At 43.0% G+C, this 23,911-nt stretch overlaps 1 protein-coding gene across 5 annotated transcripts in view; it reads right to left on the reverse strand.

Annotated features, from left to right (window-relative positions):
• Positions 1 to 19,211, reverse strand: part of ZNF318 (zinc finger protein 318) — a 54,933-nt gene extending 35,722 nt beyond the window's left edge. For all 5 annotated transcript variants that reach the window (XR_008665048.1, XR_008665049.1, XR_008665047.1 and 2 more), the window contains exons 1-6: positions 18,672 to 19,211; positions 15,913 to 16,064; positions 8,931 to 9,570; positions 6,499 to 7,938; positions 3,677 to 3,776; positions 976 to 1,280 (exon numbers count right to left, since the gene is read on the reverse strand). Coding sequence is in view for 2 of the 5 variants with exons in the window: in XM_055329814.1 (XP_055185789.1) it covers positions 976 to 1,280; positions 3,677 to 3,776; positions 6,499 to 7,938; positions 8,931 to 9,570; positions 15,913 to 16,064; positions 18,672 to 19,127 (3,093 nt within the window). In the remaining 3 variants the exon portion in view is untranslated. The remainder of the gene's footprint in view (positions 1 to 975; positions 1,281 to 3,676; positions 3,777 to 6,498; positions 7,939 to 8,930; positions 9,571 to 15,912; positions 16,065 to 18,671) is intronic.
• Positions 19,212 to 23,911: the final 4,700 nt, after the last annotated feature.

A 23,911-nucleotide genomic window follows, 5' to 3' on the forward strand; every position in this document is an offset into this window, starting at 1 on the left:
TGCTAGGTAAGGAGCCTGCTTCTCCCTCTCCCTCTGCTGCTCCCCTGCTTGTGCTCTCTCTCGTATTCTCTCTCAAATTATTAAAAATATTTAAAAACAAACAAAAAACAAACAAAAAAAACCTTGTTGGACAGTAGGGCCACTAAGATGGGTAACACTGAAGGCAGAAAAGAGGAAGGATAAACATACCATTAGTTTAGGATATGTTGATTTCAAAGTGTCTATGAAACAATGAAGTGGAAATGGTGACTAAGGCTGTTGGACACTCAGATTTGGGCCTCATCAGACTCATTTGAGCTAGAATACAAAACCAGATGTTGACAGCATGGTATTTCAGCATAGACCTGGATGAAATGACCCAGGGGGAGAGCAGAACTCTGGAGAACTACAACGGAGCTGTAGAAGCTCCAACGGAGCTTCTAAGCTACAATGGAGTCCTGTAGAACTAAAATATTTAAAGATCAGGTATTAAGACAATAGGCAGCAAAAGACACTAATAAGCAGCAGCAGCAGCCAGCATACTAGGAGGAAAAGAAATGTGAGAGAAGCCAAGGGAAGAAAGCATTTTTAGGAGACAGTGGCTCCCTGTATCAAATATTGATTTGAGAACTGAAATATACTCACTGGCCATGCAGCATGGTAATGACCCTGTTGCTAACTGTGAACGCACAAAATGGTGTATGTGTAAGTTACAAGAAGATTAGAGACAAGGCTTGAGTGGGTTAAGGAGTAAAGGCTAGAACAGAAACATGAAGGGCCTTGAATGCTAAGGATTTGGGATTCTACTCTGTGGGCAATGACAACTATTAAAATTCTGAAGTAGAGTCCCATGATCTGATCTGTGCTTTACAAAAATAACTCTAATAAGAGTAAGAACAGGCTGGAAAAGGAAACTAAGAAATGCTCAGTTAGAATGCTTCTTTAGGAGTCCATGAAATAAAAGACGGAATAGAAATGGAAAAGCTGAGTTGTTACCTTGCTGTTAGAAGAGGAGTTTGAGGATGATGATACTTTTTCCGGGCTCTTCGTTTTGTCTGCTTTCCCAGGCTTCTCTATGGTCTCTTTACTGTCATGTGAAGACTTTTGGGATTTATCCAAAATGTTAATTCCCAAAATCTGAGCCACTTTGTCCAGTTCAGACTGCTTCTTTTCTGCCTCTTCTGCCTCTTGTCGAAGTTCTGCAATGTCCTTCATAATGTTATCCTGAAGCCGACTCACTTCCACCAGGAGTGGGTCTTTGTGGCCATCCTTCTCCCTTCGTTTCTTGCGTAGCATTTCTCCTGAGTAGTCAAATGTCAAAAAGAAGAAACACAAGGAAAATAGGTTAAGACAAGCTATTTTTCTGTCATAAGTAGTAATCTCCCAAGTTTATGGTCACAAAATCTTTTCCCTTAAAACATTCCTTCCTAAAAGCAAGACAGACTCTCCTTCCACCTGGGCTAGTTTAGGTGAAGTTTCTTTCCTTTTTTTTTTTTTTTTTTTTTAAAGATTTTGCTTTTATTTATGAAGGGGGGGGGGATAAGGGGAAGAGGCAGAGGGAGAGGGAGAAGCAGACTCTCCACTGAGCAGGAAGCCTGATACAGGGCTTTGCTCTGGGATTCCAGGATCATGACCTGAGCTGAAGGCAGATGCTTAACCAACTCAGGCACCCCCTAGGTAAAGTTTCTATGGAGGATAAAGGATGAGTGATAACATTATCTCTTATGGAGGAGTTACTAGCTAAGCATTTACAGGCAGCTTCAGGAACTCCATGAATCCCCAAAATGGTATATACAAGTTTGTATGCATTTGTCCTTGTGTTGTTAACTATGAATCCAGGTACACCTGGGTGGCTCAGTTAAGCATCCAGCTCTTGGTTTTGGCCAGGTCATAATCTCAAGGTCCTGGGATTGAGCCCCACACTGGGCTCCATGCTCAGCCTGAAGTCTGCTTACATTTCTCTCTCCCACCCTGCCATGCCCTTGCTTTCTCTCTCGCTCTCTCTCTCATATAAATAAATCTTTAAAAATCAAACAATGAATTCGGTGGTAGTCTTCTTCAGAAAACCACAGTATTGTTCATGGGGCAAAAAACATTCAGCCACATATTTGACTTTATCTGATTTAAGGACCCTTCACCAGTACCTACATTGAGTGTAAGGTTTTGCCTCAGGTTCACCTAATGTTACCTCCTATTCCAAACTCATGGTCCTGATGAAATAATCCTCACAGGATTAATATCTAAATTTTTCATCCCTAAACAATCTAAACCCAAACAGAAGAAATTGTATCTCCTCCCACTCTGTTCTTCCAGACTCTCATCAAGCTGTAATATTTAGGCGACTTGTTATGTTCTTTCCTCAGTGTGGATGTGAATTCCTAAAAGCACAGATGAAGAAATGGAATCAGAGATGCATTATGGAACATCTTTTTGTGCCAAAAAGAAGTACTCCAAAAATGATGGGAACATAATAAAGGACACAGTAATCAACTTAAAAGGGACTCCCCTGGCCAAATCTGGGATACTTCGGCCATGAATATAAATGACAGTAAATTATTGTAACGTTAAATGAAGAGTCCATGAGTTCATACTGACATAAATGGATTAATGAATGGAAGAAGAGGGATGGACAGGAAGCTCTTTATCACAGTAGAAAGCCAACTAATAAAGGCAGAAGAAATGATGAGATTAAAAAATCACTATTTAACGACCACTATAATAACTGATTCAGCCAAGAATCACCAATGAATGCTAAAACTAGTCAGAGGAAATTTGAGGAGTAACTGAATATTTTTCCTATAAGCATCTTTCCTATAAGTTATTTACTAATTATAAAGGATAAAATAATAACTTTCCAGTGAAGAAACCATTGAAGACACCACCTTAGCCAAATGATCAAAGTTGACATCACCAGTAACAGGACTGAAATCAACATCTGATAAGAACTCAGCATCACTTCTGTGATGTTCCTGTCAAAAATGTATAACCTAAATGTAATTATAAGGAAGCATCACACCAACCAAAATTAAAGGACATTCTACAAATATGTGATTTTTCTTCTAAAATGTCAATGTCATGAAATACAAAGATTCAGGCACCGTTACAGAAAAAGGAGAGTAAAAGGACATGACAACTGAATGCAATGCATAATCTTGCATTCTCTTTTGCTTTAGGGATTAGGACAATCAATGAAATAGAAATAAGACCAGTAGATTACCATTACATTATGGTTAACTTCCTAATTTTGGTAAGTGTACTATGGTTATGCAAGTGAATTCTTTGTTGTTAGGAGAATGTTCACCTTCACAATTAAGTTTTTAGGAGTAAAATAAATAAATATCTAAAACTTATAGAATTCTATAAGTTCTATAATAATTCTATAGAATTCTTATAGAATTCTATAATAATATCTAAAACTTAAAGAATTCAGGAAACACACACACACACACAAAGACTGAGAGGGGAGAAAAAGGATAGAATACGATAAAATGCTAATAATCATAGAGAACATCTGAGAATTCTTTACACTGTTATTGTAACTTTTTATTGTAACTTTTTTCTAAGTCTAATTAAGTCAAAAATTTTTTAAAAGTATAAGGCTTTAGGTCACTGAACCTAAGAGTCCTCACAGCTCTCCATTTGGGTCTCCTACTCAAGTTACTGCAAAAAGGCAGTCATGCACAGGAGTGTCTGATACCTTGTTGTTTGTGAAGCCTCTCCAATTCGGTCCTGAGGTAGTACATCTTCTTCTGGCGAGCTTCCCGGTCACTCTTTAGCTTTTCCCTCTCTTCAATAACCTGCAAAATACAACATCCTTCAGCCTCCAACATCCTCCCTTTTTTCTTTTCTTTTCTTTTCTTTTTTTTTAAAGATTTTATTTATTTATTCATGAGAGACAGAGAGAGAGAGGCAGAGAAGCGGGCTCCATGCAGGGAGCCCGACGCAGGACTCAATCCCGGGACTCCAGGATCACGCCCTGGGCCAAAGGCAGGCGCTAAACTGCTGAGCCACCCAGGGATCCCCCATCCTCCCTTTTCTATTGCTCTCTTCCATAAGCCTTTATGGTAGATGATTTCAGAACCCAAGGATCCCAATGTCTGCACACAAAAGTTCTGACTTTGTAGCAAAGGTGGTATTTCATTCTGAATAAAATTATCCAGAATAAAATTATCTTTTTCTGAGCTACATTGCTCAGAAAGCATTATTTTTATGTAGGGAAACACTATACTATTTTTTTCAGGGCAGGGGGCTAGAAGGGGCAGAGGGAGATAGAGAATCTCAAGCAGGATCCACACCCAACATGGAGCCCAATGTGAGGCTCAATCCCATGACCCTGAGATCATGATCTGAGCCAACATTAAGCATCAGATGCTTAACCGACTGAACTCTCCAAGAGCCCCAGGAAGCATTACACTATTAATATTAACCTAAAGTTACTGACAGCAACTATTAGACAGTGATTCTGAGTTCAAAGGGAGCCAACAAGAAGGAAACTAGTAAGTGTTATAGGGGACACACTGTGTTAGTTGCATTACATGTATCATCTTATTTCTTTTTTTTAAATTTTTATTTATTTATGATAGTCAGAGAGAGAGAGAGAGAGAGAGAGAGAGAGAGAGAGAGAGGCAGAGACACAGACAGAGGGAGAAGCAGGCTCCATGCACCGGGAGCCCGACGTGGGATTCGATCCCGGATCTCCAGGATCGCACCCTGGGCCAAAGGCAGGCACTAAACCGCTGCGCCACCCAGGGTTCCCTTATTTAATTCTCATTACAATTTTATAGTAAGAAAACAGAAGTTGTGAAAGATCAAGTAACATATCCAAGGTCATACTGTTAAGAAAATTTAAAATCCAGATATATAAATAAAATAAAATCAAGGTCACATATAGCCAAAAGCCCACAATGTTTCAACTGTACTACTACTATTTGATGGAAAAAAACAATATAGCTTGTCTATAATGGACTAGTGTGAAAAACCTGTTTATTATCAGCCCTGAAATTAACTGCTAGGTTCTTGAAGAGGAAGTAAAAGGAAAGTACTCAGTCTCCAAACGGTGTCTGTGCAGTCTCAGGTTTTGGTTTTGTCTGTATTGAATCAGTCCTCCTCCTTCCCAAAAGACTGAAGTTCAGAGTGTCCAAGAACAATGAAACATTAAGAAGAAATGATTTTTATCTTCTCAAGAATTAGCTAAATTTCTCTTAAACTGAAAAAAAAATGATTGGCCCTTTAATTTTTCCTTTTTTTTTCTCCTTAGGTTTTCCTTATTTTATTAGTAAACCAAACTTATACATATTATTTTTTTGTTCCTAAACAAAGTGAGTTGTTACTAAGGACCTTTAAAATTAAGAGTATGCATTAATTTTTCTATTTGAAATCTGCTATTCTGTATTCTCATACCTACATAATTTTTACCTGTTGGTTTTTCTTTAAATTTTTTATTTATTTGAGAGAGAGGGAGAGGGAGAGAGCACAAAAGGGGGCGGGGGGAGGGCAGAGGGAGAGCGAGAAGCAGGCTTCCACCTGAGCAGGGAGCCCAACACAGCACTTGATCATGACCTTCTCCGGATCATGACCTGAGCTGAAAGTAGACGCTCAACTGACTGACCCACCCAGGCACCCCTACCTGCTGTTTTAAAACATCTAGAATTATTATAGCTTTACCCCAGTCACTGCTCCCTTCCTATACCTGAGAACACAATGAGCTTTGTAGCATAAAAACTTTTTAAATGTCATAAAAAAATGTTATTCCTAGACTCTAATAAGCCAGAACAAGCAAAGCTTATTTCTTGGGTTAAATTACCAAGCAACAACCAGGTATTAGCTTTCAACCCACATAATCACTATAGGAAAAAGATGTGAAATTCACTAAGAGGAGAACAGATTTAAGGATTCACCTTCAGCCAATTCAATTTTGGTTCCTCACTCCCTAACAAGGTCATATTAAAAACTTCAGAGTTTTCAACTCCTACCCATAGTGTGTAAGTCCAGAAAGTTAAAAAAGTCAATAAATCACAGTGGGGGGATGCCTGGTTGGCTCAGTGGTTGAGCATCTGCCTTCAGCTCAGGGTGTGATCCTGGGGTCCTGGATGAAGTCCTGTATCAGGCTCCCCGTGGGGAGCCTGCTTCTCCCTTGACCTGTGTCTCTGCCTTTCTCTGTGTCTCTCATAAATAAATTAAAAAAAAATAAAAATAAATAAATAAATAAAATCAGGAGAAAGAAAGAAAGAAAGAAAGAAAGAAAGAAAGAAAGAAAGAAAGAAAGAAAGAAAGAAAGAAAAGAAAGAAAAGAAAAGAAAAGAGAAAAGAGAAATCGCAGTGGGACCCGGGGCCTGGATTTAGTGTAGTACTAATGAAAAAACATGGAAAAAAAAGAGAAGATATGTACATTACTTAAGAGTGAGGACAGCAGCCTCCAAAAACTTTAAGTAAAAGAGCCTTAGTCCCTATAAAAGACAAATATCAACTTATGTCAAAATAGGAAGGCTCAGGCACACAATGCCCAAAGCTAATATTCACCTTTTGCTTCTGGGAAGCACGGTTTTTCTCATCAGAGATCTTCTCCGGATTGTATCTTATGAGTGATGGGATAGACACCTGGACAGGCACCTGAGCAGTAGGAATTGAGCCTAGCACTGACTCCTCCTGCTTGGGCTCATCAGGAGTCACTGTGGGGATCACACGGAGATTGGGACGGCTACGAGTAGCTTGTTTGGTAACGGGCATTACCCTGTGTGGTTCAGGTAGAGAGTGGTTTGATGGTTGAGAAGCAGGGTACATGGGCCACCTCGAGGCTGCATATGCCATATAGTGTCTATAGGCATCAAAGGAAGCAGGGGGAATGGCAGGTCCCTGGTAGTTTGGAGGTATCCGAGCTGCAGCAAACTGAGAGGCCCTCGGCATGTGAAACTGAGATAATGAAGCAGGATGTGGAAGTCTGATGGGGGCAGATGGCGCTGATGGTAACATGCATCTGACAGCCACAGATGACTGAAACCCACTGCCAACTACCTCTGGCCCTGCAATATGACCCACTGATTGGTCAGACTTCAGGAATGGGGGGCTGTTTTTTGTGAGCAGGTAAGGATCTACAGGGGAGACTGGATGTGGATGGGACACCTCTGGGGAGTGTGTATTGCTATGGTGTGCCTCCCTGCTCTCCAGTCTGTGAGAATCTGAGGAGTGCCGATCAGCTGAGAAACGATGGTCAACTGAGGAACAGCGGTCTGCTGAAAAGTGCCGGTCAACTGATGAACGGTGGTCAGCAGAGGAACGTGATGGTTTTTTGCCATGAAGTCGTTCCTGGGTGCGGGCAGCCAGTTTACTAATCTCTGCTACCCCAATATCCAGCCCTATGGTCTTGAGCAAGTCATGAATCTTGGCATATTCTGGATTGGTCTCTTCTGATTCTAGTTTTACAGCTGGAGCTGAAGAGGGCAAGGGGCTTGCCTTCTGTCTCAAGACTTCACCATCAGAACCCCCAAGGGGCTTTGGTGGCGATTCTGCCTTTAAATCCTCTTCTTCATCCCCGTAGAGAAATTTCTCCTCATCCTCAATGTCAGGGAAACTACGGCGCCTTTTTTCCTGTGTACTGGTAGAGTCTGCCAACATGCTCAAAATGCGGGAAAATCCACTGCCATCCTGGCTAGCCCTTTCATGGGGCAGCAAGAAGTCTGTGTGTCGCTCAGGCCCCTCAGCCTTCATATTCAATTTCTCCTTGTGGCACAGAAAATTTCCAAACTTCTCTCTGAGAGGACTGTTGTCTTTGGGCATCCCAGGGAGGGGACCCCATTGGTAGAGGTTGCCCTGAGGTTCCTTCAGGGTAGTCTCTACCATAGTCCCCTTATTTTCAATCTCTGAGGCAAAAGCAGCAATAGCACCACTTAGTGGAAGAGATGGGTGACCAGAGTACACAGGGTGATCCTGGCTGGAGCTGGTACTGCTGGAAAAACTCTCAAGCTGCAAAGACAAGCACAACTGATTTAGCCTTTATGCAGAATCTCAGAAAACTAGTAATTGAGATAAATATTTGGTTCTTCTTGAACTAATAGAGGAATGATAAGTATGAATGAAAGGGAGGTACAGTATCCTTAGTCAGGTTGAAGATTCAGGTCTCCACCTCTCCAAATGCTTCAGCTGAAGCAAGGAGAACAGGAAATAAGGCAGATTGGCATGAATCCTCACTTTTGCCCATCTGTTGTAAACTTTACCAAGAAATATGAATTCAAAAGGACTTTAGAATGCTCTAGTTTCTTTTCCATGGGTCCCTCAAAGGAGGGAAAAAAACAACATATAAAATTGAAGCTGCTCTGGCAGAAGTAGGATCAGAAACTGTGAAACCCTTGATCAGGCCTCCCCTTGCTTCCTTATGTGCCCTTAGGTCCTTCTTCAGAAACCTTTGGCTCCTAAGAGAATAGCTAAAAACTAGTGATCATGCTCATCTTTTCATAGACAAGGAAAAAAATATCAAAGCCCAAAATGGTCAGGTGACTTGCCTAAAAATCGCACAGCAAGTTGGTGGCAGTGGGACCAGAATCAGAATCACATGATTTCTGATCTAGTATCTTGCCACTCATAAATCTTTTCTCTAAAGAGAAATTAGGAAAATTCAGATAATCTCCTCCTTTTGCCCTTCAAACTTCATTTCCAAGACATCCATATTCAGATTCCTACAGGACTATCCAATTTAAAGAAAAAAACATAATAAATACTCAAAAATGTTTATTTAGAAAGCCTAATATATGACAATAGAAGCTGTCTACTGATGTATTTACAAGGCCTACAGTTTCCTTTGGAGAATCCTGGAAGATATAGCTCATAGGCATAACAAAGTTGGTCCAGGATATATCACAAAGAATCCATTACGGGCACCCCCCCACCCCAGGAAAGTAATCAAGTTTTAAGATATTAGGGGGACTAGCAAGAGACCCTAGAAGAAAGGCAGCAGAGACCTGAATAGAAGGCTCCATGTCCACCTCAATCCGTTTCTTCAGAATTGACTTCTTGGGCATCACAGATACTTCCTCAGGCCGATGTAAAGAATACCCTGGCTCCGATGCTGTTAGAACCCCTGACAGTCCAGGAATGGGACAGGTAGTGTCACCACCATCAACTCCAACCAGCTCCTGACTCAGGTTCCTACTCCGTTCCTCCTCTTCCTCTCGTTTTCGCCTGGCAAGGTCCAGCTCTCGAAACTCAGGATCTAGAAACCTAGGGCTTGGGCTTCTTCTACGTTGTCGATAGTTGCGGGTCCCTGATGTAAAAGTTGTGTGATCACCTCCCATGCTATGTATCTTCTCTGTGTCATCATAACGGGGTCGTTTGGCTTCCCGGCTCCTTTCCTCTGGTCGTATGGCATAGGAGCCTTTGAGTTTATCTCTATTCCGTTCTGTTCCCCGCAACAGCTCATCATGACAACTGATATGGGGACTATAATCAGAACGATGCAGGAAAGTTTCTCTTGTCCGGTAGTCCTCATCAAGTTGTCCTAAGAAGGGACTAAGAGGTCCCTCCTCCCGGGAAATATATCTTTCAAGACCTCGAGAGCATTGGGAACTTCGAGTGAAGACAGAATCATCAGTCAGGTCATCCCTGAAGAAAGAGACAAGCATCACTGAATACAGTAGACTTGGAAAGAGCAAGACCAGACATTAAGAGCCTGACATTCCGCAGAGGGCTACAGAATACTTAGGACAAAACACGATAATCATGAAGTCTAAGAACAAACCTATGGCACATTTCTTCTCCCTTTCCCCAGGGCACAAGTAGCATCAGCCTCTAACCAACGGGAGATATTACTAGTCTGTCTAGACAGAGCTCTTAGCCTAGAGCTCTTTGACTAGGCTTTGGGGATGAAAAATATCACACAATTTTGGGAGATGTGAAAATACCACTACCAGACTACAAAAAGCCCTAAGTTACACAACTCTGCACTAGCTTAAATTCTAGCTCTTTGTTACCAAGAGTGTGATCTGAGTTAGCACCATCAGTATTACCTGGGAACTTTTTGGAAATGCCGATTCTCAGGCTCCATTCAGGCCTACTGAATCAGAATCTGCATTTTAATAGGATCTTCAGGTGATCTGTATATACTTTAAAATTTGAGAAACACCAGGCCAGATCAAGGATTTTCAAGCTATGTTCTACAGAGATTCTGAAGACTGTTCAGGAGCTGCTAAAGGAAGGACATGCTAAGAAAGCAGGGGACACCTGGGTGGCTTAGTCAGTTAAACATCTGACTTTGGCTCAGGGTCCTGGGATTGGGCCCTATGTTGGGCTTCATGCTCAGCAGGGAGTCTGCTTCTGGCTTTCTTCCCTTCCCTACACTCACGCTCTTAATAAATAAATAAAATCTAGAAAGGAAGCAAGCAAGCAGAGTCTGCATAGCTCTGAGCCTTCCACAGCAGTGAAACTGTACTAGCCACAATTTTATCTGTTTATGAGGTAAAGTTCTATATATCATTTGGAAAAGAAGTATTTCACTGTGGGAAACATTTTTTTTTAACTACTGAGCTATACAATTGGCATGATTTTCTCACATGTTTTAGAAGGTTCTCCAATGCTATATTTTGCTAGTTCATATATTAAAAACCATAAAATTCCTTCACAGACTGTCTTATTCCCTTTTCTCTACTTTGCCTCTATTCCCACAAGCACTCTGCTAATCCTGGGTCTGGGAAAGAGCATGTGATGGTTTGGCTCACAATATATTTTTATTTCATACAAATAAAATGGTCTTGGACCTTTGTTACATGAAGATAAAAATATAGAATAGAACTTGTCCCTTCAGTTCAGAGCTCTATACCATACACAATAATCCTAATCTTTTTGGGTACTGTGGTCATAGAGCTTCTACTGCCCCCCAAAAAAGTTTCTGATTTAATCACAGAGAAATAAAGATCCTCCAGTACTCTGAGCATACAACTTTTAAGTAATCTGAATTAAAATTTTACACGTCACTCACATTCCACTCACAGTTTTCTGCAGTTTCTAGTATTTGCCTTTATTTTTTTTTCAAGTTTCTAAGATATCTTTTCTTTCGTTTTGTTTTTTAGTTGCTTTCTCTGGGACTGAGTTAACAGAACATCAAAGAGTTGCCTTTTCTCATTTACCAGTCTTGCCTTTGTTCAGTTTCAGACCCAGGTAAGACCTACAAATAACTTTATGAAAGACTTTAACACCTCCTCTAAAAGAATGCCACCCATGAGGATTCAGGCTCTTATAACTCACCTCCTCCCCAAGAATCTAGGGAATTTTGAGGTTTCCATAGAGTATAAAATAGTAAAAAATGGGATTGAACCAAGGATGATCTCTGAAAAGCAAACCTAACTAGAGTAAAACATTTTACTCTATAGGTTTGTTAGCCATGAACATACCTATTTCCAGGGAGGAACATGTGTGAGTTATTCCATTGCTATACCACCATCTACCATAAAGAAGTCTCTGACTGGGACACCTGGGTGGCTCAGTGGGTGGGTGCCTGCCTTGGGCTCAGGTTGTGATCCTGGAATCTGGGATCCAGTCCCCTATCAGGCTCCCTTTGAGGAGCCTGCTTCTCCCTCTGCCTGTGTCTCTGCCTCTCTCTCTCAGTCTGTGTCTCTCATGAATAAATAAAATAAAATCTTAAAAAAAAAAAAGTCTCTGATTGTATTAGTGTAGGGGGGGGGGAAACAGGCTCCACAGGTAGTGGCAAATTCATCCATACTTCTGTGTTCAGCTCTGCACTAGAACTATTATATATTACCACTAAATGACATACTAGCTCAAGATCTAATACAGCCCTAAATATCAAGAAGCTAGAAATAACAAGATGACTCCCAGAAAGTCTCAGTCCAGACTTGTAATCTCCAGCAAAAGGAGGCAAAAAAAAAAAAAACAAAACAAAACAATGAAAAAAGACATATCAACAGTTAAAAAAAAAAATGAACTATCATGTAAACATAGGCTTATTAGAAGCTCATGTCCTCCTTCCTCAAGTCTCCCAAAGGATAAGAAAAAGAACTGGCTGCAGTAAAAGTAAGCCCTACAAAAGGCTCCATAACCCTGCAGCTCAGAACAGTCTGGGGACACACTCTCTTTGAAAGCTTTAGTTAAGTCCAACTCTTTTCTAATATAAGGTCTATTTATTTAAAAAATTGTTAGATATGGGTGATGGGTACATGGGGGCTCACTGTACTAAACTACTTTTTAATTTTTTTAATTTTTTATTTTTTTTAAAGATTTTATTTATTTATTTCTAGAGATGCAGGGATATAGAGAGAGAGGCAGAGACACAAGCAGGCTCCATGCAGAGAGCCTGACGTGGGACTCGATCCAGGGTCTCCAGATCACGCCCTGGGCTGCAGGCGGCGCTAAACCGCTGCGCCACCAGGGCTGGCCCTAAACTACTTTTTTAAAAAAATATTTTATTTATTCATGAGAGACAGAGAGAGAGAGAGGCAGAGACATAGGCAGAAAGAGAAGCAGGCTCCCTGTGGGGAGCCTGATATGGACTCAATCCTGGGACTCCTGGATCACACCCTTGGCCCAAGGCAAGCGCTCAACTGCTGAGCCACCCAGGTGTCCCTAATCTACTTTTTGTTTTTTTAAAGATTTAATTAGCTTTATTAAGCTATTCATGAATTGGGTAGCATTTCATCTAGCAAGTAGAGAACTCCCTCTTTGTACTTTTGTATTTATGAATTATATTAAATAAGTTAAAAAAAAACATATGATAACATATCCACATAAAAGTTTGTATACCAATTGTTCATAGCAACATTATTTACAATAGCCAAATAGTGGAAACAACCCAAATTTATCCATTCATTCATCACTGATGAATGGATAAACAAAACACATATAATTAAATATTACTGAGAGTAAAAAGGAATGAAGTACTATTAAATGCTACAACATGAAGGGATCTTAAAAAAAAAAAAAAAAAAAAACCATGAAGGGGTCTTGAAAAACATGATGCTAAGTAAAAGATGCTAGTCACATAGGACCATATACTGTATGATTCTATTTATATGAAATATCCAGAATAGGCAAATCTATAAAGAAAGTAGATTGATGATAAGCTAGAACAGGTGGTAGACTTAACTAATAAATAGTTAAGAGTACAGGTAATAAAACTGTTCTAAAATTGATCATAGTAGTGGATTCACAACTCTATGAATATAGTAAAAGTCACGGAACTGTACACTTTAAATGGGTGAATTTTATGGTATATGAATTATAGCTCAATAAAGCTGTTAAAAATGTATATGATAAAAAGAAAAAATAAGAAAAAAAAGATCCTCCAGAGCCCAAACTTCCCAATCTTTCTCTGCTGATTCCCCAAAATGCTAGAAGAAAACTGTGTGCTTCTGTCTCTTCCCTAAGGTAAATCGGAGGGGGAAAATCCTGCTCCTTCAACCTCTGTCAGGGCAAGGAAGAGTTGAGAATTCCATGAATGGAACATACAATGTGCAGAGTACTTGGCTGTTAACAGGGGAAATTGACCTCACATTCACAAATCACAAGCTGACTGCCTTCATACAACATGTTCCCTTTCCAGAATAAGAGTAATATTCACAGAGCTGCCAAGGTGAGAACATGGACAATCCTGGTAATTTGGCTGTAATCCAAAATGGATATCAGGGATCCCTGGGTGGCGCAGCGGTTTAGCGCCTGCCTTTGGCCCAGGGCGCGATCCTGGAGACCCCGGATCGAATCCCACGATGGGCTCCCGGTGCATGGAGCCTGCTTCTCCCTCTGCCTGTGTCTCTGCCTCTCTCTCTCTCTCTCTCTCTCTCTCTCTCTGTGTGTGACTATCATAAATAAATAAAAATTTAAAAAAAATTAAAAAAAATGGTTATCAAATTTAATATATTCAACAAGGGCAGAGAAAGAATACCAGGGTCCCAGGTAGGTATTTATTTATTTATTTTTAAAGATTTTAAGTTATGTCTACAACTAACATGGGGCTTGAACTTCCAACCTTGAGAACTGTAGAATGCCCTACCCAGGGAGCCAGCCAGGTGCCCCCAGGAAAAAGTGTAAAATACCTACATACAAAAGATGGAAATGGCCTGTTTCATTAGCTGAAGATAGGACACACAGTCAGAAGGTGTCCTATGACCTGGTTTTAGTAGACAGTAATTATCCACCAAACCATACTGAACAAAAGTACAGGGAACAAAAAATCTAAATAATGGACTGGTCCTTTCCCTTTCCCTCTTTCTTTTTCTTTCTTTCTTTTCTTTTCTTTTCTTTCTTTCTTTCTTTCTTTCTTTCTTTCTTTCTTTCTTTCTTTCTTTCTTCTTTCTTTCTTTCTTTCTTTCTTTCTTTCTTTCTTTCTTTCTTTCTTTCTTTCTTCTTTTTTTTTTAAAGTAATCTCTATGTCCAACATGGGGCTCAAACTTACAACCCTGAGATCAAGAGTGGCCTGCTCTACGGACTGTGCCAGTCATGTGCCCCACAGGTAGCTCCTTTTAGAACCTTAATCTCATTTTCTCTAAAATAGACTTGTCTCTGAAACACATGATTCTGGGTCCCAAACTCCCTAAAAGGAAAATCTTAATTTTTACAACTTAAAAAAAGACAATTGGCTCTCTGAAGCACATGTGCATAACAAAACTTATGGAAAGGGGAGGTGACAACCTACACCTAACCAGAGGAAATTCTAAAGTTACCTCAAAACCTTAACAAGGAAGGAAGGAAGTCACATCATGCACCACCTACTCAATCATCTCCCAAAATAGAAGCAGCCAGAAGGGCAAGGGCTTTTGCCTCAATTAAGGGATATAGTCACATACCTTGGAGCCCTATCTTCAGAAGCTATGTTATATGACCTAGAACTGTCCTGCCTTGCTTTGCCACATCAAATTGCCACTGCAGCTTTGAAGTTAATATTACCAAAGGGTAGCACCAGTCTTCAGACTTCCTGCCCAGCTGTCCCCCACCTGTCTATGTTCAGTGTACCAATGCATGGACAGTCTCAGCTTTAAGGAATGTTACATTGATTTGTTGCTACTGCTAATTATTTGCGAAAACTCCCAGTGTGCTGGGCAGAGACCATAACAGACATGGTTCCCAGCTCTGAGTGCTTTCCCTATATTCCCATTCTTATTTACTGACTTTTATGAGGTGAGACATACCTAATAGGATTAATTACTTCCCATATATAGTTAAGTTCCTAATGCCTGGGGACCTATATTTAATAATCAGTGGAGTGTATTTATCCTTCCTTAGCACTCAACAACTTTAAACTAATAACTGAAATTAAACATTTTTAAAGAGCTTTAACTTTCTATTAATGCTTATTTTTTTCTTTTTTCTTTTTTTTTTTTTTTTAAGATTTTATTTATTTATTCATGAGAGACACACACAGAGAAGTGGGCTCCTCGCAGGGAGCCCGATGTGGGACTCCATCCCAGATTCTGGGATCACGCCCTGAGCTGAAGACAGACGCTAAACCGCTGAGCCATCCAGCATTGGTGTCCCAATGCTTATATATTTAATATTGATACATGTTAGACATAAATTTATCTAAACTCTTTCTGAACCTATATTTCAACCTGATCAAGCTGAAAAATAACACCATTAAAATAAGATTTCCTATTTTGTCCAGAACTTTTCTTTGTAGAAAGGATCCTAGTTCCAGTATTTTAGAATCCTTATCATCTCAACTGTTTTCAATCTGGAGAACTCTGTTTCTGTCCCCTCAGCTTTCCAGTTGGACCAGGATGACATTCTAAAGTCTTTTCTTCTACGTCATTCTTTCAGCAACAGAATCTACATCAGTATACTCTCCCCACTCAGAAAGCCTTTTCCAATGCTACACTTTGTACCAGACATAGGGTGTAACTTCAATGCTGGCACCACTCTTTCAAATACATTATTCAGAAAAGAGCAACTTTTCCACCTTCCAGCACTATTACAATGTGCCCTGCCTCAAATGAAGCCTACCTGTCCACATCCTCCAGATTATCCACTGGTGACCCCAGTCGATCACTAAGCCGCCGCCGTTCTGGTATGCCAACACAGAAATGGTCATTGCCAACAGTGATCCTTAAGCTCTGTTCCAGAGAAGAGTCAGAACGCAGACCAGGAGAGCGTCTCTACAAAAGTAAAAGATAATGCAATAGTCTATGGGATCAAAACATCCTTATATCCAAAATGCACTCCTCCTTAGTCATAAAGTTGTTGCTCAACAAGGAGAGAAATGGCTATGGTAAGATACTACTCCAAAAAAAAAAAGCACATTAAAAAAAATCATTTTCTTAGACAAAAGACCATACTTCCAACTCTCCCCCCATCAATGAACTTTCATTCTTTCATTTACTAGTACTGGGCATGGGACTACAAGAGTAAATTTAGTCTGTTCTCAGAATCTATACATTTCTAGCAAAGCAAGCAGGCAAAAAACAGGTGTTTTTCAAGTTCTTCTGACAGTGGTTAAGTGCTATAAAATCATTAAAACATGAAAAAGAGATTAGGGAAAAGGAGCTAGTTTAGATAGGATCATTAAAGAAGGCTTTTCTGAGGTGATACTATTAAACCTGATGCTTGAATGATGAGATGTCAGCCTCGCAAACAAATGAATAAATATTTCAGGCAAAAAGGAACAAGCTCTGTAGTGAGCTTAGCATGTTTTGGGAAACAGAAAGGTAGCCAGTGTGACTGCAGCGAAGTGACAGGAGAGACAAAGCAGCCAGTTAGGAAATCTGGATTTTATTATCAATGTAGTAGAAGCCCCAGAAAGATTTCTAGCACAAGAGTGACATGATCTGACTACATTTTTCCTCCAGATGCTTGCATTGCTCATACTCTCATCTCATTTAGGTCTCTATTAAAGTCACCTTCCCAGGCCTTCCCTGGCTACTCTACTAAAAAAAGAATATTAACTCCTTTCTCTGTTTTTGTTTTTTCTTAGTACTTAATCCCATTAAACATGGCAACATATTTCACTTCTATTATCTAACCTCCCCATAGAGAATATAAGCTCTATGAAGAGTAGGGGTTTTCGACTTCACACGTTGTATCCCCAGTGCCCAGGACAGTGCCTAACACATGGTAGATGTCTAATAAATACTTCTCAAATGTATAAAATGGAAGATTTCTAAAAAATTATTTTGATTGCTGGGTACAGAATAAACTGGGTGGTAACAAGAGTATAAAGGATCCTAATGCAATAATCCAGGCAAAAGGACTTAGACTAGGGAGGTGGCAGGACAGTTTGGGGGATGTATCTTGGAGATTGAGCTGAGAAGTTAGATGAGGTGACTGACAGCATGGACTTGGGAGAAGGGAGACGATCACTGTTTCTGGCTGGGTAATGGGTGATGTCATTTACTGAGACAGAAAAGCCTGGAGCATTGAAGAAAAGGGAGGTTATGGAAACCAGTATTCAACTTTCTTTGCTTCTTCTCTAGAACCACTTGCTTCCTTGGACTATAGTTGCTCAACTATGAAAATCTTAATATAGTGACAAGTCAATTCATCTATGACCAGAGTACTTTGGTACTTTGAGTACTAGATGTACTTTGATGCTTTTGGAGGACCACCCAAGAAAACAAGACTTTGTCATGGGGTTTAAAAAAGAATGGTGAACTGAAAACAAAAACAAATTCCAAAACACCAGTCCCAGGCCAGAGATGGTTTGGTGAGAGGTCAATTTTACAACTAAAATTTTTAAGATTTTGTTTTGTGGGGCACCTGGCTGGCTAGAGAGCGGGGACTCTTGATTTCTGGGTCATGAGTTCAAACCCCACACTGGGCTTGGAGCCTACTTGTAAAAAAAAAAATACATACAGATTTTATGTTTTAAGTAATCTCTCCACCCAACGTGGGGCTTGAACTCGCAACCCTGAGATCAAGAGGCACAGGCTCTACCAAGTGAGCCAGGCAGATGCCCCTAAACTAAACTTCTTAACCTCATGCTCTGTCCCTTTATAACCGTTAAACTCATGGGTGTCAGGAACCAGGCAGTTACGGGCTGAATCACAGCTATGCCACTTCTTAGCTGTGTGACACTGTCCCCTCTCTGGATACCTCAGCTACTCAGTAAGGAACAATTTTCACTGCCTCACCTCAAAAGGCTGTGGGTTTTGAGTGTTCAAAAGGAATGTGTAAAGTGAAGGGCGGAGCATTAATCCTGCCACCCAACTCAGCAAGCGGTGGTAGTCATCACAAGGTGGGTACGCACAGCTCCCATCTGCTAGCAGTTTACACTCTAGGCGGCTGTGCTGAGGGGATTTAGGCAAACCCTAACTGGCCACAAAGACACTTCAGCCTTCTGTCTAAGATCCACGGGGCAGCTCAGGTCTAAGGGGACACCAAATCACGCAACTCCGAGAAAACACCGACTACCGAACAAGTACCAGGCACAGGGCTTCTGGAGGACCTTCTCCTCACCCTGGCAAACTTCTCCGCATTTCACCTCCAGTGAGGCGAACAGCCTATTCCCGAAACGGCGCACCGCCTCCCGACCAGGCGCCCGTCTGGGTCCCGAGTCCGTTATCGTGCAAAAGAGGATCCCGGGGCTGACAGGGCACCTCCAGGTTCGGGCGTCGCCGAGGGAGCCCCTGGGGGGTGGCGGCCCTTTGATCCCGGGACTCTGGCCTGGAGGCCTCCGGGCGCCGGGGATGCGGGCGTTCCTGGAAGCGGGAAGCCCGAGCGAGGGGGCTGGGGTGACAGAGGGGGTCTCGGTGGAGGGGTGGGATTACCCGGCTGCCGCTGTCGCCTGGATGGTCTCCGCGGCCGTCCCGGGAGAAGTCGGCGCGGGACTCCCCCCGGCTGCTGCCTCGGAAACCCGCCGAGCCCGGCGGGAAGAGTCGGCGGCCCCGCGGCGGCGACGGGGAGCCGCGACGGGCCCGCGGCGGGGACGGGGAGACGCGACGACCCCGCGGCGGGGACGGCGAGGCCCGGCGGCCGCGGGGCGGGGACGGGGAGCCGCGGCGGCCCCGCGGCGGGGACGGCGAGGCCCGGCGGCCGCGGTGCCCCGAGGGCGAGCGGGGCCGGCGAGCGGGGTTCCGCGACGAGGAGGAGCCGGAGGGCGGCGGCGAGGCGCGGCGAGCCGGGCCTGAGGAGGAGCCGTAGCTGCGGCCGGCGCGCGGGCCGCCCCCGCCGCTCTCCTTAGGCCGGTGCGAAGAGACGGAGGAGCGGGCGCCGCTGCGGTACATGGCTCCGGCCGCAGCGGCCACGGCGGCGGCTCCGACCCGGGGGCGCCCCGGACGCGGGGCCCCAGCGCGCCGCCGCAGCTGCAGCCCCGGCCGCCGCGGCCGCCACGCGCCGCCCCCGCAGCCGGAGCCCGAGCCGCCCCCTCCCCGCGGCCCCGCGCCGCCCCTGGGGCCCGGCCAGGCGCGCGGCCGCCGCTGGCGGTTGGACGCGCGAGCACGCGTCCGACACACCCCCCGCCCTCCGGGGCTCCCCGCTCCTCCACTCAGGGAGCGGCCGCTGAAGCCCGAAGCGGGGAGGAGCGCAGGAGCCCGGGCGAGGCACAGCGAGGGGAGGGGAGGGGAAGCGGAGCGCGCGACCTGGGCCCCGCACGCTCCGCCCCGAACCCGCAAGATGGCGGCGGGTGAGCCGCCCACTTCCCCTCCCCCGGCGGCCACGTGACCGCGGGGGCCTCGGAGCGGGTAGCCCCTGGCGGAAGGGAAGGGATTCGCGGCAGCTGAGCGGGCTTTTCCGGGGATGCTCGAGGCCTTGGGACGTGGCAGGAGCGTCCTCGCCCTTGCCCTGACGCCCAAGCCTGTTAATTTACGTGGGGACAAGGAGTGCTTAGAAGCTACGGGAATATAAGTAACCCCAAAACGTTGGGTCTGGCCCAGGTATGGCAGGAATGACCACCGACGCCCCGGCCCCCACGGAAGCCGCGCGATGGCCGTCGTTTTACTTTCCGTTTTGCCTGATCGCTGGCGCTGGAAATTGGGGGTGGGAAAATGAGGAATGGGGATGAGTTGGAGTAGGGGAGGCGGGTGAGAGTCAACCCAAAGCAGACATCAGAGTAGATTTGTTTGCTCTCTCAACCGGAATGCTTGTGGTCGTGGCCCAAGGGTCCATATCCTGACAGGAGGCCTGGAGAGGTCTTTGTGAGCAGTTCGGAACCCCGGGTCTATGAGCGGGCTTTTCCTGGACGCCCGGCAGTAGGCCCCCAGCCCCGGCCTGCAAACTAAAGAAAAATGTCAACACAGGAAAGGAGACGAACAGTGGTCCAAACATGGAAAAAAGTTGACCCTAACCGAACTCTTCCAAACAAAACAATTCATTGACGGTTTTCATAAATGAACTAGGAAACACAAAATCTGAAATCGGTATGAAAATCGGGTTTCTGATTCCAAAGCGAAAGCAGAACAAGCAAACATTTTTGTTTGTTTGTTTGTTTTTTTAAAGATTTTATTTATTCATGATAGACACTGAGAGAGAGAAGCAGGCTCCATGCAGGGAGCCAGATGTGGGACTCGATCCTGAGCATCTAGGATCACACCCTGGGCTGAAGGCAGGAGCTAAACCGCTGAGCCACCCAGGGATTTACCCCCCTGGCAACTTTTTTTTTTTTTTTAATCATAAAGGATTTCCACTTTCTAATGTATATGTTTCCATGTTAGATTTTAAATATATCTAATTCCACGTGTTTGTATAAGGCCATTTACTTAGAGCTCAGTAAAAATAAAATTTTTTAGTAGGTAATTTATTTCTTTAGTTATTTTTTTTTTAGATTTTATTTATTCATCCATGAGAGGCAGGACCTAACCCCAAGACCCCAGGATCAGGACCTGAGCGGAAGGCAGTCACTCAACCACTGAGCCACCAAGGTGCCCCAGTAGGTGGTTTTTCTTGCACTGAACTTACTTCACCTCTTAACATTACCTGCTTGCTCCTCTGGGCATTTGAATTTTTGATTCCTGACTTGAGTTTCATGGCTTAAGGTCTTCATCATGTCAAGGTTACTAATGTATTCCACATTTTTTTTCACACTTGAATGATTTTGTTTTCCATATTTAGTTTATCTGGAATTTTATGTGTGAATCCTTACATAATCTATTAAAATCTAAAATTACTTTTCTCAGATGGATAGGCAATTTTGTTCAAACGTGAATTGGGATTACCTGGATAGTGGGAAGCAACAGTGAGGGAATGAGTGAAACTTGCCAAATGCTTATCATCTACATCTCATTCCATTTCTGTTTTCTTTTAGTTCTGTAATTTATCAATAAAGAGAATTTGTTAATAAGATTTCTTTGTGAAAAGAAAATACCGGTATCAATGATAGAAATAAAAGAAAGTAAAGCAATATGGGAAAGTGACGGCTTTTAACCAGAACGGATGAATTATAAAGTTTCTATACAGTTTAGAACATATTTCATAATGTATCCTGTGCAACAGAGACCTCCACTCAGAGATTCAATTATACCAGCTAAATAGCATAAAAGGCCTGTCAGAGTGAAAATGGGAAAAACTCCTCCTCAAACTATAACCTAAGTCCCGTTTTTATAACAATAAACTTTCTGTCTACTTCCAAACAGCAGGCAGCCCACATAACACACTGTAAGGACAGATAACCACTTCTCCAGATGAAAGCTCTCTGAGGTACAAGTCACATGATACTTGCTTCAGTTGTTTTCCAGGAGCTAAGAGGCCACTGCCATCTGGTTCAGATGGGTCAAGAAATTCTTCCTGGGCTTGCACGAATGTCCTCAGGTGACCTTTGACATGGAAGAGCCTGAACTCTTCACCCCCTGATCATGTCAATATTGTATCTTCAAATAGGCGACATATGAAGAAACATGATGATGGACTGCGCCTGCGTAGATCAGCAATTCCTTGAACTTTAGTCACCCTTTCTAGCTTCCAGTCACATCTACCTGTGCTCTCCCTAAAATCTCATAAATTCTCAAGACCCCTTCTTACAGGAAGGGAGCTTTGAGACTTGTTCTCCCATCTCCATGCTTGGCTGCCTTGCAAATAAATTCCTTTCTCTGCCACATATCTGCAAGTCTTAGTGATTGGCTTGCTGCACTTGGGGCAAACTGAACTTGATTAGGTATGTAAGTTGACCTGCCATGTAAAATAGTCCAGGGACACCTGGGTGGCACAGTCAGTTGAGCATCTGACTTTTGGGTTGTAGCTCAGGTCATGATCTCAGGATTGTGAGTTGGAGCCCTGCCTGGGGCTCTCTGCTCAGCACAGAATCTGCGGAAGCCTCTCTCCCTCTTCCTCTGCCCCTCCCCCTGCTCTCTTGCTCTCAAATAAGTAAATCTTAAAAAATAAAATAAAATAGTCCAGAGAAGATGATTTTCATCATTTCTGGCTTGGTGAGATTAGGAGATCTGGGAATCTGGCAGACCTTGGCAGAGCTCACTGGTATCTGTCTTTCCTCTCATTTGGGGCACAAAAAAGGATACTCTCTTCCCTCTTTCAGAAAGGGGGCCGTGTGATTATTTTTGTTCACGACAGACTGAATGGAAGCACTTCCAGGCCCAATCAGGAAAGGATAGTTATAAGATTCCACGCTCTGTCCTCCCTTGCTGTGGCAACCAAGGAAAATAGTATTCCAGATGGTACAGCCTGTCAGCCTGGGTTCTGACTGTGTAGAGCAGAGTACCACACCCTACCCTTAGCTGAACATATACCATGAGCATGAAATAAAGTTTTGTTGTGTAAAACACTGATATTTTTTAAAAATATTTTATTTATTTATAAATAAATAAATCTGAGAGACACAGAGAGGCAGAGACATAGGCAGAGGGAGAAGCAAGCTCCCTTCAGGGAGCCCGATGTGCGAATGGATCCCAGGACCCCAGGATCATGACCTGAGCCAAAGGCAGACGCTCAACCACTGAGCCACCTAGGTGCCCCAACACTGAGATTTTTTTTTTTTTTTATGATAGTCGCACACAGAGAGAGAGAGGCAGAGACACAGGCAGAGGGAGAAGCAGGCTCCATGCACCGAGAGCCTGATGTGGGATTCGATCCCGGGTCTCCAGGACCGCGCCCTGCGCCAAAGGCAGGCGCTAAACCGCTGCGCCACCCAGGGATCCCCAACACTGAGATTTTGAAGGATAATTTCCTACCACAGTATAACCTCCCCAAATGTGACTATTATGAAGTTGTTTTTTGGTTGTTTTGGGTTTTTTTTCTCATCTGCATTTTCTGACTTTTGGGTTTTTATATAATTTATAGACAATAAAAACCCCATAAAATTATTTTGATGAAACAATAATTTAAAATATGGGGCATCTGGCTGACTCAGAGCATGCAAGTCTTGATTACAGGGTCATGAGTTCAAGTCCCACTCTGGGTATAGGGATTACTCAAAAATAAAATAAAAATAAAAAATCTGCCAGAGGGGTATTCCCTGTTTTTATTAGCCAATATGTGAATGTTGATTACCCACACTGAAGAACTGTTAATAGATCCAGATACTTGGAGTCACTACATTTTTTAAAAAATTTTAAAGTTTAGGGGATCCCTGGGTGGCGCAGCGGTTTGGCGCCTGCCTTTGGCCCAGGGCGCGATCCTGGAGACCCGGGATCGAATCCCACATCGGGCTCCCGGTGCATGGAGCCTGCTTCTCTCTCTGCCTGTGTCTCTGCCTCTCTCTCTCTCTCTGTGTGACTATCATAAATAAAATAAAATAAAATAAAATAAAATAAAATAAAATAAAATAAAATAAAAAATTTTAAAGTTTATTTACTTTTTAGTCATCTCTATATCCAATGTGGGACTCAAACTCCAAGATCAAGAGTTGCATGCTCTTCCAACTGAGCCAGCCAGGTGCCCCCCAGAGTCAATACATTTTAAATTAGGGTTAGTTATACTCTGTTATCAAACTCTCCTCTTCAATCCTTCTCTAACACTGAATATTTTTACCAAGAGATTTGGTCTCCATGGCATAAAATTGGAAAACTCTTCTGCTTCCCCTTCACATCTGCCTTCTGCATAGTTCTCTCCATGCCCTGCATGA

The sequence above is a fragment of the Nyctereutes procyonoides genome, unplaced genomic scaffold, assembly GCF_905146905.1.
Source record: "Nyctereutes procyonoides isolate TBG_1078 unplaced genomic scaffold, NYPRO_anot_genome, whole genome shotgun sequence".
Taxonomy (NCBI): domain Eukaryota; kingdom Metazoa; phylum Chordata; class Mammalia; order Carnivora; family Canidae; genus Nyctereutes; species Nyctereutes procyonoides.